At 43.4% G+C, this 16185-nt stretch overlaps 1 protein-coding gene across 1 annotated transcript; it reads left to right on the top strand.

Annotated features, from left to right (window-relative positions):
* The first annotated feature begins 7716 nt into the window (after window positions 1-7716).
* Window positions 7717-14934, top strand: trib1 (tribbles pseudokinase 1). The gene is made up of 3 exons (XM_086280355.1): window positions 7717-8417; window positions 9212-9504; window positions 12333-14934. The coding sequence occupies exons 1-3, from the start codon at window positions 8097-8099 to the stop codon at window positions 12805-12807; spliced, it is 1089 nt and encodes a 362-aa protein (XP_086136481.1). The 5' UTR covers window positions 7717-8096; the 3' UTR covers window positions 12808-14934.
* The last annotated feature ends 1251 nt before the right edge of the window (window positions 14935-16185 follow it).

The following is a 16185-nucleotide window of genomic DNA, read 5'->3' as shown; positions in this document are numbered from 1 at the left end:
CAGTGACATCATGGACTCGGCCTGTCTGAGCAAAGGCTACTTGTGCAACCTCAATGATGGGCCGTGTGGACAGTATGGTGGTGACGTGTGTGTTTTGCGGCTACAGCACACACACACACATGCATACACAACTGTCATTCACTTCCCATTAACAACAGGAAACCCCTTGAGTCATCCTGGAGTAGAACTCTGAGAGTAAGACGAGCTATTTCAGTGAAATCATGTGTTGAAGAGTGACTGATAAACACAGAGTTGTGAAATTTTTGTTCTTAGGACCTGAAGGGAAGTGAGCTGATCTTTTCAAATGAAATTCTGCTGATGTAGGGCTGAAGGGGGGTGCCTGATACATGTGAGTTTTCCAGTTAAATTGCGTTATGGAACCAAAAAAGGATAACTGCGCTGTTTCGCTTTGAGTTTAGTGGGTTACAGTGGGTGAACGTAATTCCCATTTTCTCACACAGTGCATTTCTTTCATCTTCAAAGTCATTTTAGCCTCTTATGTGTAAGATCTTAGGATGTTTAAGCTATTTTGTGTTTGTCTTGTGTGCTTATTAGTGCTGCTTATATAGTCACAATAGAAATTAATCAGCTAGTTACACCAGCCTGCTTTCAACTAGAAGCCTGTGTTTATTGTGTTAGTAGAGGCTGGGTTACAAAGTTACTCATAAGGATTTTTAAACACCAATGCATGAGTTATCTTCTCACCCAGGTGAACTAGTTAATGGAAAAGGCTCAGAGGCCAATTAGCTGGTTAATAAACAAAAATTAATTAAAAATAATCAAAGAAAACCATACAAGGCAGAATGGATTAATGTTTCAGGTTGTTCACTCCTACTTCTGACTCTACCATCTGCATGTTGCATTGGACCAGGTAATGCTTTTTCCAATCTTCTGTTGTCCACTTTAAGTGAGCCTGTGTGAATTATAGGCTGGTCATATTCTTCTGACCTCTGATATTAACGAGACATTTTCATTCAGAGAACAGCTGCTTAGTGGCCTTTTTTGTACCATTCCCTGTAAACCCTAGAGTTGGCTGTGTGGGAAAATCCCAGTAGTTCAGCAGTTTTTGAAATACACAGGCACCAGCAATCTCACTTATACTCACTTTCTTCCTCATTCTGGTGCTCAGCTTGAACTTCATCAGGTTGTCTTGACCGTGTCTGAATGCTTAAATGCATTGAGTTACTGCCATGTGATTGGCTGATTAGATATTTTCATTAACAAGTAGCTGCCATGGTGTACCTAATTAAGTGGCAGGGCAGTGTACATATAGAATATAAATACATTTCACTGCATTTAAAAGCTACAAAGTTGTTGGGTTTTTTTGTCCAAAAGACTTCATACATCCTCAGTCACATCAAGAACATCTTTACGATTACAAATTGAACAGCAGTCAAGACAAGAGCCTATAGTGGGCCATGATTCGGTCCACAGGCCATATGTTGATAAGTGATGGCCTACATGGTCACCAGATCTCAAGCTGGTTAAACCAGAAAAAACTGTAGACCAACCATGCTATAGCTAGTGTATCTACCCATCATATAATAACCAAAAAACTTTCTTTGCTCAAAGCAGAACTCATATCAATAACACCAGGTTATGTTTACTACACTGAAAAGTCTGAAGAAGCCGTTCCCAACTATGGTCAAATACTACACCTGTGCTTTGAACGACACACTGCCCTAAAAGTCATTTCTGGATTTACACTGTTGGAGATAACTCCACGCCCCACGAAACTGCTGACAGGTTATTGCCTCAACCTCTAAACATGCCTTTTGCACTGCACTTCTAGACCAAAGCCTACTTGATTCTTCTAAATATGTTTATAGCTTCTGTTCAGGAGGGTTACGCATCCATCTTGATAACAGGTCTTGCACTTACTGCAATTAACTCCTCTGAATGTAAAATAAATTGTAAACTAAAACAATGCCTTGCTCCCCCTTAGTTTGTGCAGGTTATGAGTGCTTTGTGACAACATATCAGTACTATTTGGTTGGAAATGTGAAGAAGAAAAATATTATAGGTTCTCAGTCAGGAAGATCATGGCAGTCTTGAGTGCTTGACTTGAAGGCCACTGAACTTGAAGACGTTTGTTTTCTCATCTGAGAGTCTTCTTTAGTTCTAAAGACTGATAGAGAATACCTCTCATGGATCTGTCACCTTGGAGGTGATCTTTTTATCAGACTATCAAATTTTCAAAAAGAAGTCAGACCTTGGCTCTTGCAACCCTAACAACTCAGATGAGGACATGGTTGGTGACTCTCAGAACACAGGGTTAAATCCTGGGACTCCCCATCAGCTGGTAAAACTGAGGAAGCACCTTCATTTGCGAGGTCTTCAAAAACCTATAAACAAAACCCAGATGCCTTCAACTCAGGCTCTTAATATTATAAAATATACAAAGAAAAAACATTTAAAGGAACTTCCTGCCTTCTGAACCACAATAAAGATGACAAAGCATGTAGTTTTGCTTTGCCAGTCATTCATTTACAAGAACTGTCAGCCACAAAAGACATATTAACATTAGATAGCACTTCGTGTGAACGCTCTGTGGACAGCAGATGAAGAATTTAATTTTTCAGCTTAACTTTACAGCTTCTCAGTAGACCTTTGGGGAAGTCTTTGTGCTGAGTATGTGCAAATATGACACCTCCCCTCTGTGAGAACAAATGTTTTCAATCACAGGGGAACAATGTGTAGGGGTGTGTTCCAACGTAAAAACAATTAATGCTATAAAACCTGAGCTGAAAATATTGTAAAAATTAAAAGGATGCATGAAACATAACCTGGGATTGAATAGCACAAATATCTGTGCTGCCAAGGAGCCAGTGAGTCTAAGCTAACCTACCGTGTCTCAGCCCAAAGGATCAAAGAAAACGTGATGGACAGATTGGGATAACTAACAAGGACTGCAGAAATGTTTGGCCAGACTACAGTCTGGAGTCCTTCCACATGAAACAATCTCCATCTCAGCTCCTGGTTTGATTGATTGTCCTTGAGGTCAGTCTAGGTTGTAAAAATATAGAGCATATTCAGTAGGAATGATTATTGCGGATTGATGGCTAATTTGGTTGGGACCTCAACACTTAAGTTCATGCAGTTCACAATATGGGCGTTTATGTGAGAATATACACTAGAAAAAAGGAGTACTGCATGCTTTTAGGCAGAATTTTTATCTTGACAGAATAGAAAGGCAATAATTTTTCATTATAAGCATGTAGTTTAAAATCCATTGGCCCACTTCTATCTCCCACACTCTAATTCAGCATTCATAGCAAACTGTCAGCTGGCCAGAGAAACAATGGTAATGGCAGACAACCAGACATTTGGAGAAAACAAATTCTACTTTGCAAATGTCATAAAAGAAAACAGGCTGCATGATACCAACAGTGGAAATGATGGGCTTATGAAAAGACTCATATAATGTCCCTACTTCCTTCTGCTTCTTCCAGATTTACAAGAATAGGATCCAAGTTCAGCTGTAATTATACTTAACTGATATCATGAAGTTTGTGAAGCTGTTACTTTGTCAGAGAAATACAGATCAGCTTTCCTTTGCTGCAGAAGAGTTTTTGGGGGGAGGAGTTTAAGATTTGAGGTGCAGTCACTAAAATCATTTGACTAATACTTAACAAGGATAATAATTTTAACAATGTTAGCAAATAAATGCATACTACCAACAACAGATGAAAAAAAAAATCGAAATTAAAAGTGAAAGTTTCACATTTGGGTCAGTTCCTGTCTCAAAATGTCAAACTTTACAGTTGAAATAAACATGATGGGAAAAAAGGTTTGGGGCTTTACATTAGATAAATATGCATAGAAGATTCAAAATATTTTTCAATCGTAAAGCTTTGCAAAAAGCGGTGTATCGCCTTTTAAGTGGGTGCTTATCCAGTCACTAGCTGTTTGCTAGCCTGCTAGCTTGACTGATCTGGAGCTCCCATTTTTTCACTGTCGGGATGCTTTTGGAGCAGTTTTCATGCAATTAACTGAAAAGGATGTGAATAGTTTTGTGTCAAGTTTAGTAACAGTGCTTCGGTGAATGTTCAGTCGAAGTTTGTGTGTTTCTCTGCAATGCATGAATGGACTCTACGGGTGCACCTGGCTAACCAAGTATGTGTTTGCTTGTGAGACATGGCCAAACATGCTCACATCTGTCTCCGAAAAAACCGAATAAAAAAGATTAATGCAAAATTACTTAACTGAACTCAACAAACGTGCGATAACGGGACAATTTCTGTGGTGTTACCATCAAGATAGCAAACAGATGTTTCTCCATCAATTGCATGAAGTCAGGTTATGTCAATCCGGTTGTTCAGTGATGACGCGACGAATCCTACTTCCGGGTCTAAAGTAGTCTGCGTTTAATATGGCTTTTGTGTTGTTAACATGTTTAATGTTATGTATTTTCTTCTATTTGATCTCAAAAAGCTCCTAAAACAGTCAGTGATCCCTGTTGACCTCCCTCGGCTTTTATTACCACTAATCATTTATTTAAGCTCAGTTTTTAAAACCTTAGGATGTAACTACAGCCCAGCCCATGCCCATCCAGTATATGAATGACTAACCTCGTATTGTGGATGGATTATCTCAGTTGTTCTCCTGGCTGAAGTTTGGTCCTTTTACAGCATCCTGCCATGCGATTACATTTGTTTCTGACCACCGAGAACACTCACGTTAACTTTTATCCAGTGGAAAAAAGTTAGCTTGTTTATATTATGCTAACGTAGCTGTGTCGCTAGCGGTCACGTAGCACATCATTATATACCAGCTAGCCCAACTTCAGTAACCCTACAAACGTCACTGCTGTTTAGTTTTCTGTCTTCATTTATGCTGGAAGTGATAACAGAGCTGTACGTTTTAATTTGTTTCCAAAACCCCGCAGTCAGGACATGCTATATTGTATTTAGATAGAAGCTAGCGAGCTAACTCCCTGCTAACTTCTAACTCCGTTAAATGTCATAAATTCCGTTTTCATGGATGCCTGGGTGTTAAACTCAATTGTTACACCTGGTAGAGCAGAACGCTGATCATTTTATTAAAGATGAAAGACTTTAGACAGTTTTTCAACTCTCAGTAATGCCACAGTGATCGTTTGATATATGGACCTGCAGCGGAGTTTAGACCCAGACACGGCTAGTGACGTCAGACTGAACAACCGGATAGACGCTAGCATTCACTGGTACAGTGGGTAACACATAGCGCAGAGGTTCTTCATTCAGATCCTGGCTGCAGGGCCTTTCTGTGTGGAGTTTGCATGCTGTCCTTGTGTTAGTGTAGGTTACCCCCGGGTATTCTGGTTTCCTCACACAGTCCAGAGAAATACATGTTAGGTCAACTGGTGATTCTAATTTGGCTATAGATGCGAGTAAAGTGCAGTGTGTAACTCTTTTTTGGGTCAAAAAAAGAAAGAAAAAACAGTTCTAAATAAAAACAAATCTTTAATCTTTTTTTAACATATTACTAAACTAAACTTAAAAAAAACACACATGAAAGAAGCATTCTCGCTGTTTACTCATCATGTTTAACACAGAAACTGATAACATGTGGAAGATTTAACAGTTTTTTAATTATTATAAAGCATCTAAAGTATCAACAGAAAGAGGTAGCCTAAAGCAGGCTGAGCTGATTCTGGTGACTATACATCTAACTTGAGTTACTGTCTCACATCTGCAGCTCTGTTAATTGCATGTGTCTGTGTACGTTGGTAAAAATGAGCATGAATGAAAAGTAACCCACAGTGATGCCTGGATGTCAGCCAGATCAGACTTGAACTATTCTCAGAGCAGATCAATTCCCAGTCTCTCTTTATTGCTGCCAGTGGTGAGTGACTCAGCTAATTATAACAAGGAAGATCATGCCCTGAATACTGTTTTCACTTCTAGCTCACTGGCTACTCAGTAACACTCCTACTCAGGCACTGTATACATGCACATACCCACACACACCATGAGGCACACACTGGCTGCCCAGCTATATATACTGCTACAACCTGCTATTCGGCAATAAAATCTATATTGTGTAGTCCACAGCCCACATATCTTGATGTGACTTTGCGTGATGTGATATTCCAGCGTGAACTCTCAGTTACACTGATACAAAATGTGACCTTACATGCGCACACAAGCTTTCTTCAATCACAGCCAACACAAATAAGTCAGCTTTTCCAGTATCCTCCTAAACACCGTGTCACGCACAAACAGACTCCAAACACACATAATCACTTTGATGTCACATAACAATAAACCTTCAGTACCTCTGCCTCCCATTCCCACAGTGACTGCTCATCCTGTTTGTTCGACTTCTTAAAAAGAAAAAGAGGGAAGGCAGAGAGAGAGGAAACCTGTTCCCGTGCCTGCTCAGCAGCATGACAAAGACACTTGCTCACAGAGACACGCATGCATCAATCAGTTGAGTGAGTCACCTTTTTCGTAGGACGACCACTGCGCAAAGAAAGAATGCAAGGCCTAAAAATAACAGCCATCATTCCTATGGAATCTGCAGCTCATCCATGTTTGGACAGCCTGCAGAAACAGGTTTGCATGACCTTTTTGAATCAAGCTGTGCCCAACCGCTGTGACCCGGTTAAGTGTGTGGCATGTTGTGGAAGGAACCGTGTTAGAGATGTGAAAAGAAACGACTGGGAACGGCCTGCTTCTGATTGGCAGGATTGGCCGCACTAAAGAGGTTTGACGGTGCACACGCGCACACAGGCCAGCTGCTGCTCTGTTTTCAGTGAATGCTCAGTGAGCCTCTGCTGCAGCCACTGTGCTCATTCAACATAAAGCAGTGGAAAAAGAAAACTCTTGCGCAACACGCACATGGTCACACGTGTGCACACACCCCGACAAACACACACAAACATGCACATTTATAATTGCCCAACAGGACTCGTCTCAGCGCTCATCACAGGAATGTTTTTCAAACTATATCCTGCACTTCACCCTTGAATTTTTGACGGTCCATCGTTCGCTTGATTCCTATCATTGCATAATTCTCATAAAGAATTGCACAGCATTTGGCTCCTTTGGTAGGGGTGCTTGATGTACAAGTGGTTTCACCTTAGCCCGGCTGCTATGATGTTGTTTACAGAGCCAAGCTGGCATATTTTTCTGTGAGTTCTTATAGCCCAACAAAACTACAGCTTTACGGGGGTGAGTCATATCCACAGACCCAGCATGGGAAAATATCATGGTGTTGTTAAAGCCAGAGTTCAAGCTAGCACACTGAAGCTTTTTGTATGGGCTGGTTCACACCTGAAGCCCAGCGTTTAGAGAGCAAACAGTTCCGGTGCCACGCAGAGGTCTGTGGAGAAAATGTTACAACTGGCAATAAAGGGCAATAAGAGCCGAACACTAAGGAACAACTGAGTCAGACAAGGTACTTCAAGGATTGTTAATTATTGCCTAAAACATGTGCATGCTTGATGAGGCAGCTGATAAGTAACAGATGATTTCTTCACTCCTCTCATCAGCTCCTCAAGTTCCTTTGGTATCAGCAAAAAAAACTCTTATGGGGGAATTTGAAGATTCATGACACACTGGTTAGGAAAAATAAATAAATAATGTTTGAAGCATATGCTCACGAAGTCGTCTGAGAAAGCTAATACAGTGGGTAGTGTCATCAGAGCCGCGCTGAGCAGGATTGCTCAATGGTTGTGTCACCAGGAGGCTGGACTGGTCGGGCGGAGTGTTTGAGCTCAGAGCTCAACATCACTGGAGCTCACTCACTCTCAGCCACTCTTTGAGTGTGAGGCGGTCTCTCTTTCTCTCTGTGTCCTCTCTCTTTTCTCCTCTCTCTCTCTCTTCTCTCTCTCTAACAAACACTGACTCTGGGCTATGAGGGATCGGATTTTTTTTCCTCTCACCAAAAGTACACAGACCTCAGAAGCCACGAGCACTCACTCTACAGAAGGACGTCGATTTGGATTATTACCAAAATCCGCTGAAGTTTCTTTTATGTGTCACCAGTGCTGAGTCTTCTACGGAGAAATGGAGAGCACAGTTTGTAGCTTCTTTTAACCGTCAAAGGGAGCATCTAAAAGCAGACGGAACGGACCTCGCTTCTTTTTTTTCTTTTTTCTTTTTGCTTTCATGGTGAATCGGCCTATCAGGATGAACTTGCAGTGGAGCAGCCGGGCACCTTGCATCCGCGCGGGGAGACTCGCGCACAAGCGGCTTGATTCAGACGATCAGCCGCCGGCCAAATGCGCCCGGCTGAGCGCCGAGGCTGGGGACACGCAGGGACTCCTCGGCACCTCTCCCGGATCCCCGGTCAGCCCCGGCTTAACCTCTGTCCCACCGACTCACCAGGGACCGTCCAGCATAGGATCGTATCTACTTCTACCTCTGGCGGACCGGGAATGCATGCACAGCGCGATGAACACCGATACTGGCATTGAACTACTGTGTAAGGTATGCGCAATCCAGTCATTGTGCAATTTCTTTGAATGAAGGATGTTTCAAGACATCCCATTGCCCAATACCCTGTCTGACATGTCATCCGTATTTGGCTGACTTTTTCACCAGATGTCATTCTCACGCGAAATGTGTCACGATTTCCATAATAAAAGTCTTACTTCATTGTATATATTTTTTATTTTATTTTTTTAAATGTCTGAACCTGATAAGGCTCCTTTCATTTTTACACGTCGTGAAAGAGCAGCCAAACCCTGTGTTGCCTGTTTTGTATTGTGAAAATTCAGCCTATCATACTGAAGCCCACCAATCCTTGGCACCGGTGCTTCGCACTGTGTCTGTCAACTGGGCTCATTTGCATACACGTCACCGCAGTACGCCACGCTGTGACACACAAAAATGCAAACATGTGAGGCAAAAAGGCTCTCGTGATAAGGATCTTTCCCGATAAGGACAGGGTCCTCCACTGTTCCAGATCCCTGTTTATTTTGCACGATAGACCTGCAGGCGTTTGGCTTTGTTGATTAATAAAGTTAATCGCTTCACGCTTTGATGATTCATTTGTCACGCGCTTGCAAAAGCAATGTATTGAGCTGGAATCAAAGCATATCCCAAGCCTTTTTTATGTCGCTGCCAAATGTTCATGGTTGCTTACTTAGATGATCATTAAGAACACACTGACCTATTGCCTCGTCCTCCTCCTCCTCACACTCACTCTCTCTCTTCTCCTCCTTACCCATCTTTCTAATTTCCATCCTGCATCCCTCCTTTTCCTCCCATCTTTCTTCCAGGTCTTTGATATGGGGGTATACCAGGAAAAGATCAGAGCCTATGGTATTCTACCAGCACACAAGAATGTGGCCGGCATCAGGGACATCATCCTCGGTGAGCGCAAGGCCTACGTGTTCCTGGATAAAGACTTTGGGGACATGCACACTTTGGTAAAGAGCTGTCGCCGACTAGACGAGGGACATGCCTGCAGGCTCTTCCGTCAGGTGGCCCTGGCTGTAGCCCACTGCCACCAGGCAGGCATTGTGCTGGGTGACCTGAAATTACGCAAGTTTGTCTTCACTGATGACAAAAGGTGAGGATTCACCTGTCACGATTCTCGAATTGCTCTCAGTCCTTAACACTGATCTCAGCTATACAGATTTATTTGAATGCTCTCAAACATCTAGTGTAGTGGCACATGCCAGTGAAAACACAGAGCGAAGACAGCAGCAGCTGATACACACACAGGCCATGTGTGCAGATATCAATGTGGGCACAGATAGAGTAGGAGGTTCTGTACTTGTGGAGGCAGACTGCTTAGCTTCCCAGATTTTCGCCCTCTCTGTCTGTCTCCCTATTTCACTCTCGATGTGTCTCTTTGTATGCAGCGTTGTGTGTTTGTTTTGCATGCTTGTGCACAGGCAAGCATGTGTGAATGTAGTGGGTGGTAGTTTGGCAGAGCTGCGAGACGAGGCTGCTGAATGAGAAAATCATACCTTCTGTGGTCTATATCTTAGAATGCATTTATTACTCATCATTTATTAATAAATTACATCATAGCAATGCTGCAGGATAAATGGCGTGTCCAGCAAGATTTCATTCACTTACATCCATGAAGTAGTATGCTTTGAACCTGCTCCCACACACACACACCTACACACACACACACACACATCTAAATGCCTGCATCTCCCAGTGCCAGATATAGTTCAGGAAGATACACAAAATCCATGCTTGCAAAACTGTTTGTCGCCTCTTTGCCCTTGCGTCACTCTCTTTTCTGTAAGCGTCCACTGATCCCCTCCACCCCCCCCACCCCCACCCCCACCCCCACCCCCCAATCCGGCTCTCCAAAGGGCCTTTTTCATGGAGACTTTTGAACAGTAACATTCTTCAGTCATGACCTCTGGGTTAGCTGGGTTACAGTCGATGAATGAGAGCAGACAGCCAGTGAGAGAAGTTGAAGTTAGTCGCGTCCCTCTGATAGCTATATGGCTGCAGAGCGATGAGTCACTGTGTATATGGGCAGAGGGGAAGAGGGGAGGGAGGGGGGTGTTGCACAGCTTTTTTCTTTTTTTCTTCGTGCGTGTGCATGTGTCCGTCCATGCATGTTCGCGCATTCAGAGCTGTAAAGCTGCGGTCCATTGCAAGTTCAAGTGGCTTGTTGCTGGCAGTTCAGTATTTCGTCAACGGAGCGACGACACTGCAACATTAATGTTGGTAGGCTGACCTGCTCGACCCGTGAAGATGTGTGGTGACGGCATCTTTTTTTCTCATGCAGACTTCTCTGTGCACTTTTTGTGGTAACATTTCAAAGCGCCACTACAAAAAAAAACAAAAAAACTCAAAAGCATCCTGTCGTGACTAACCTGCAGGCTTTGCTGATAACATTAAACGGCTCTGTGACATAATGGAATTTGGCAGTATTCATTTCCAGAAAATCAGCTTTGTTCACCCTGAGATCACCTCTTTTGCTCTTTTGTCCAAACACAGACAGACAACAACTTAAGGCTCACTGAGCTCTTACGATTCTGCATGACCTCATTTATTCCGTCATCCATTCCTCCAAAATTCACAATCAGGCATCTTTCAAACCCCAGCGCACAAGCCGTGATGCGATGTCCTGGCCAACAATGCAGCGGCCAAGCCAGCGACAGAGAAAGTCACAACATTTTGACAAATGCTAGCTGCATTCGCACACACACTCGCACACACACAGAGACATACACAGTGCAGTTGGGAGAGCCAGTTTAGGAAAGGTGACTAGCACTCTGAAGCATGCAGAGCTTCACAGTCAGGCCAGCCTTCCCGTGCGTCACTGATGTGGCAACAGCCATTTGAGGGTAATTATGGGATGGCTGGCGCCGCAAGTGTGGGACCCAGGTGCAGATAGCCTCGGCTCGAGAAAGAGAGAGAGAGCGAGAGAGGAGGAGGAGGAGGAGAGGAGATATGTACTCTCAACAGTAGGATGAGTCATTCTCTCCACCCCTCTAACTCTCTCTGTTCTGTTTCCTTTTCTGTCTCCATCTCCTTTCTCCTCTCCTGACATATCTCCTCCACTATCTCGCTGTTTAAATATCATTTGCTTTTCCGTCTTGGTCCTTCTGGCTGTCACTCTTTTCATCCTGTCTCCGTGGCTTTTTCTTTGTCTGCAGTCAGTCCATCTGACATCTCAAGTGTCTCACTGGGGCGACCCCCCGAGACTGAGATACAACAGAACTCTTTATGTGCGCTTCACTTGATGAAATCCCCTCCAGTCATTATACACAAATTAAATTAGAACTAAAAACAGTCTGTATCTGCTGCTGTAAAAAGAAAAAAAAAGTAGAAAAATGCATGACATATTTTTTTGCCCATGGAAATGGCAAAAGTTTCCCATCAAATGTTCTATCTTTGCGCAAGAGCGTTTCAGTGGTGAGTACCTCATCCTGAAAAAAAAATGTGCTCTCACAGTCTTAGTTGCTCTGCTGCAGGACTAAATGTACGTCCTGTCATTAACTTGGCTAAATATAGCATTGTGTGTGTGAGAGTAAAGAAGGAGGAGGGGGGTGTTGGTGTAGTGTATTTATGTGTGTTTACATGACCATGTGAGTGCCAGGAAGTCATTGGAAATTTGCTTAGGCAGCTCTGCTTCTTAAACGGGAATCACAGTGGCGCACTTGGGTCGTAGTAAGTTCACTTCTGTGTGTGTGTGTGTGTGTGTGTGTGTGTGTAAAACTGTCTGTCCATCTGTCTGTTGCACAGATTAAAGCTAGAGGAAGGAAACACACTGTACTTATGCTGCTTTACAGTAAAATTAAAGCCCTCTCTTGTGGTTATTTTTGTGCAATAGCGGTTTGGCTCAAACATACATATATTGACATTTTGTGCTATTGAAGTCCATTCCAGATATCTTGACCTTTGGTTTTACTTGCTTTACAGGACGCAGGTGAGACTAGAAAGCCTTGAGGACTGCCGCGTCCTGGAGGACCCCAAGGATGACTCTATGTCAGACACCCACGGCTGCCCTGCCTACGTCAGCCCAGAGATCCTCAGCGGTTCCACGCCTTATTCCGGCAAGATGGCCGACATGTGGAGCCTCGGGGTCATGCTGTACACCATGCTGGTCGGCCGCTACCCCTTCCACGACCCGGACCCGGCCACACTTTTTTCCAAAATTCGCAGAGGCCAGTGCTGTTTGCCTGAAGGTTTGTCTCCCAAGGCCAAGTGTCTGCTCCAGAGCCTGCTGAGGAAAGAACCCTCTGAGAGACTCACAGCAACTGAGCTGCTCGCTCACCCGTGGTTCCACGTGCCGCCATCGTCCCGGGAAGCGGCGCTGGGTGACCAGGAAGTAAGCTCGGCCGAACAAACGGTGCCATCCTTTGATGCGGAAGAGGACGACGACCTCTTCTGCTGACGGATTCGATTTGAGTCTGACTGAGGGACCAAAACAAACTATGAGGGATTCATTGTTGTTTTGTTTTTGTTGTTTTGTTGGTTTTTTTTTACATTGGCACTTTTTAGAAACCCATTTGTGTACTGTTGTGTGTACATACACCCTCAAGCTTTCTACAAAATCTTACTGTACTGTATTTTGTTGTCGTATACATGTTACTCGCTAAGGGCATTGTTCACAATGATCACTCATTGTGTTTCTGTATGTGTGATTTGGAAATTATTTGGTGCTAGAAGAATTAACCATGACAGAAATAAGCCAGATCGTGTATTTAAAAAAAAAAAAAAAATCTCCACAGGCTTCTCCGAGAGTGTCACGGGAATTTAATAACCAGTCGGAGAGAAGTCATTGATGTTTGTTCTCAGCGTGAACTCATGAGACTTCATAAAGCATTAGCTGAATCTTGAGCGGGAGGCGAGGAGACCAGGATGTTGTTCCTCTCACTCTCTAACCAGACTGCAGGCTTCACCAGCTGACTCACCGATCAGCTCGAGGACCGCCAAGCACGAGCTTGACGTCTTGAAGCAGACAGTGACATAAAGTGAGAAAGATGGATAGCAGAGGACTGATGTGTCATCCTCAGCGGGACACTACAAAGGTGTCTCACTGCCAATCTGGCACTGTCTCCGCGAATGGAGCGCATTTACAAATTTCACACCACGCACAGAAGGTTGAGACAGGCAGGGTGTTACTGGTGTAAGACTGGCAGAAAAATGGTAAGAGCTCGACACACACACACGATGCTGACACAAGTCCTTGTTAATGGCTAACAGAGAAAAGTACATCTCGGTCATTTTATCATTTAGAACTGTTAAGACTGTTTAACATTTATGGCACAAGCTCAAAGCTGAATATCTTGCCTAAAGGTTGAATCCGAACACAAATATGAGCATCAGTCCATCCAGCATGTCTGAAATCCTGCATATGTGCAATTGCCATCAGCTAAAACCCAACACTAATGCTTCTGGTTTAACTACCTAAATGCTGGGAGCAACCCTGGTTTTAAACACTTGGCCACATGAATCAGCAGCATCAGAGATTACTGAATAATTCCTGAACCCGATGGCATCAGGTTCAATCAATCAAAGAAAAAAAAGGGAAAACAAGCACCGATGCAATCAAAAAAAATCTGCATTTGTTCATGAAATGTGCCAAATATGCACTTAAATTGGAAACCGACGCATTGCAGAAAAATGAAGACTTTCCCAGCTGAGCAGTCGAGCCTGTTTTGTTCATTTCTGTCGGAACATTATGTGAACCTGTTTTGCTTTAACAAAAGCCGAGCTGTGTGCTGAGTGTTGTGCCCGTATCACTGTGTTTCATAAACTGAATGACTCTGAATCAGTCGCAGTCAGGCGATATTTGATGTTGGTTGTCTGTTGATGACTCAACACTTGGGCGTGTCTGCAGAGAATGGTGATGACCTTGGCTGGAAGAATCTGTTCAGACTGTTTCACCTCTTTAGTGGTACTTTTTATTTTTTATTTTTAAACTCCCCCCTTTCCTTTTTTCTTGTTTTGAAAGCTACGGATCCATGGAGACTAGTCTTCATAGTTGGTGACATTTTGTACCACGCTCTAAGATACACTGTTCGTTTGTGAAAAGCAAATAGAGAGTTTCAGCCACATTCAAGCTATTATAGCCAGCTGTTTTGCTCTGGTACAATTTATTGACAATGGTACTAAATCTGGCACATCAGAGAAGTGTTGCGCATTAATTTTTCTTTCTTTTTAGTCACGCAGTAGGCTAATAGAGCATCTCGCGGTTCTTTCTTTCTTTCATCTGCTCGAGAAGACCAGATGGAAGGAGACTCGTGACAATCGCAATTGTCCTTCACAGCGAAATTAATTTAAGAGGTTAACGATGTTGTTTCTGTTTCATACATGTAGAGTGAGTCACGCCTTCATGTGACATGTAAACTGACACGGGTGCACAATCTTCATAATGCACTGTGAATTATGTATTTGTGACACAACCTAGAGGCTATTTTTAGTCCGGATAGGTTACACACAAGAGTTATATTCATTGTATAAAATATGTAAATATGTATATTTGAAATATGTGTGGAGTTGTTGAATAAAGATCACATTTTTCATATTCTCACAGCATGTTATTATTTATCACTGCCACTTGTCTTTCGCACACACAGCCATACTAACGCCTGCCCGGCTCTGACGCACGCCTCAGAGGTTTTCCTGGAAGAATTCTCTCAGCGCCGCTCTTCATCACAGTGAGGGAGAACAATGCGATTTCCCTCAGCGCTTTCAATTTCATTTTTGCAAGAGAAAGGAACCGAGGAAAAGAAAACTGCCTCTCCCGCTTTCTCCATCTCTGCCTCTAGCCGTTTACTCTTCTCTGACCTTTGTGTAATGTAACATTTAACTCCTCAAACACACAAATGTCAATAGTGGGTCAGTGTTTCTTTCCTGGAACACACAAGGGGGAGCATAAGCGCTGCTCTCGTTCTCTTTTTCTCCAGCTTCAGCAGTAACCAGGGGAACTCGAGGTCATCCCATCAAACAGTGAACAACAGCACTATTTGAAGTCAAATACTTACATGCTTTCATATCCAATCCTTGTTTGCCTGTGAATCATTTGACCTATAAGAGCTTGGCATATCTCCACCCTCTGTGTGTTATGACTACCTTAGGCATGGCTGGCCGGGGCTTGCGTAAGCGTTGTTCGTGTGTGCGTGTTCATGTGCATACCTGCCTGCATGTGTGTGTGTGTGTGTGTGTGTGTCAACAGGGTAACTGGAGTGTCTCAGCTGCTGGGAAGCTGCCAAACGATTGCTTAACACATCAGAGCCGGGCTCCTCCAGGAATGACAACAGGGCCCCTGAAAAGTAGGCTAGTCGAAGGTCAAGTAATGAATATCTGGAGATGTGTGTTGGGGGACTGTGTGTTTGAGAGGAAATTTGATTGTGTGTAGCAAGCGACAACCTCTGGGGCTTAAAAATGAAGCCAACGCGGAAGTGCCGAGTGCACTTCCTGCAAAGGCCACCTCAGGTTAGCTCCAAAAGAGAGTACATCCCTGTAGACTGCCATGCTACAACATCCCTTTTACAGCATTAAAAGGCATGTTTATGGTCTGGAGCAAACACAGACGGTACAAAAGATGAACGTAGCTACCATGATGTCATCCTCTGCTGTCTAAACTTCCATTTTGAAGCCTTGACGTAAGCGTTTCTTTTGCATAGCCATTTGCAAAAAACAGACGTGACTGACAAGTAAACTAAACAATGAGTGTTTAGTTTACAGGTAATCCTTCAAGTATGACCAAGATGTACTAAATAGACTTAATTTTTTTGATTCAGTGTGACCTAAAACAGGTGTCTGA

Source organism: Aulonocara sp. 'chitande type north' Nkhata Bay, linkage group LG22, assembly GCF_057382095.1.
Source record: "Aulonocara sp. 'chitande type north' Nkhata Bay isolate Kocher_YH1m ecotype deep benthic linkage group LG22, A_spYH_male_GT1.1, whole genome shotgun sequence".
Taxonomy (NCBI): Eukaryota; Metazoa; Chordata; class Actinopteri; order Cichliformes; family Cichlidae; genus Aulonocara; species Aulonocara sp. 'chitande type north' Nkhata Bay.
This window is presented reverse-complemented; position numbering and strand designations above follow the sequence as displayed.

What these genes read in the sequence shown, in the direction of transcription:
- trib1 (XM_086280355.1), top strand. Translation starts at nt 8,097, where the DNA reads ATGGTGAATCGGCCTATCAGGATGAACTTGCAGTGGAGCAGCCGGGCA. An exon ending in GCATTGAACTACTGTGTAAG is followed by an intron (nt 8,418 to 9,211) that starts GTATGCGCAATC and finishes TCTTTCTTCCAG; the next exon opens with GTCTTTGATATGGGGGTATA. An exon ending in GTCTTCACTGATGACAAAAG is followed by an intron (nt 9,505 to 12,332) that starts GTGAGGATTCAC and finishes CTTGCTTTACAG; the next exon opens with GACGCAGGTGAGACTAGAAA.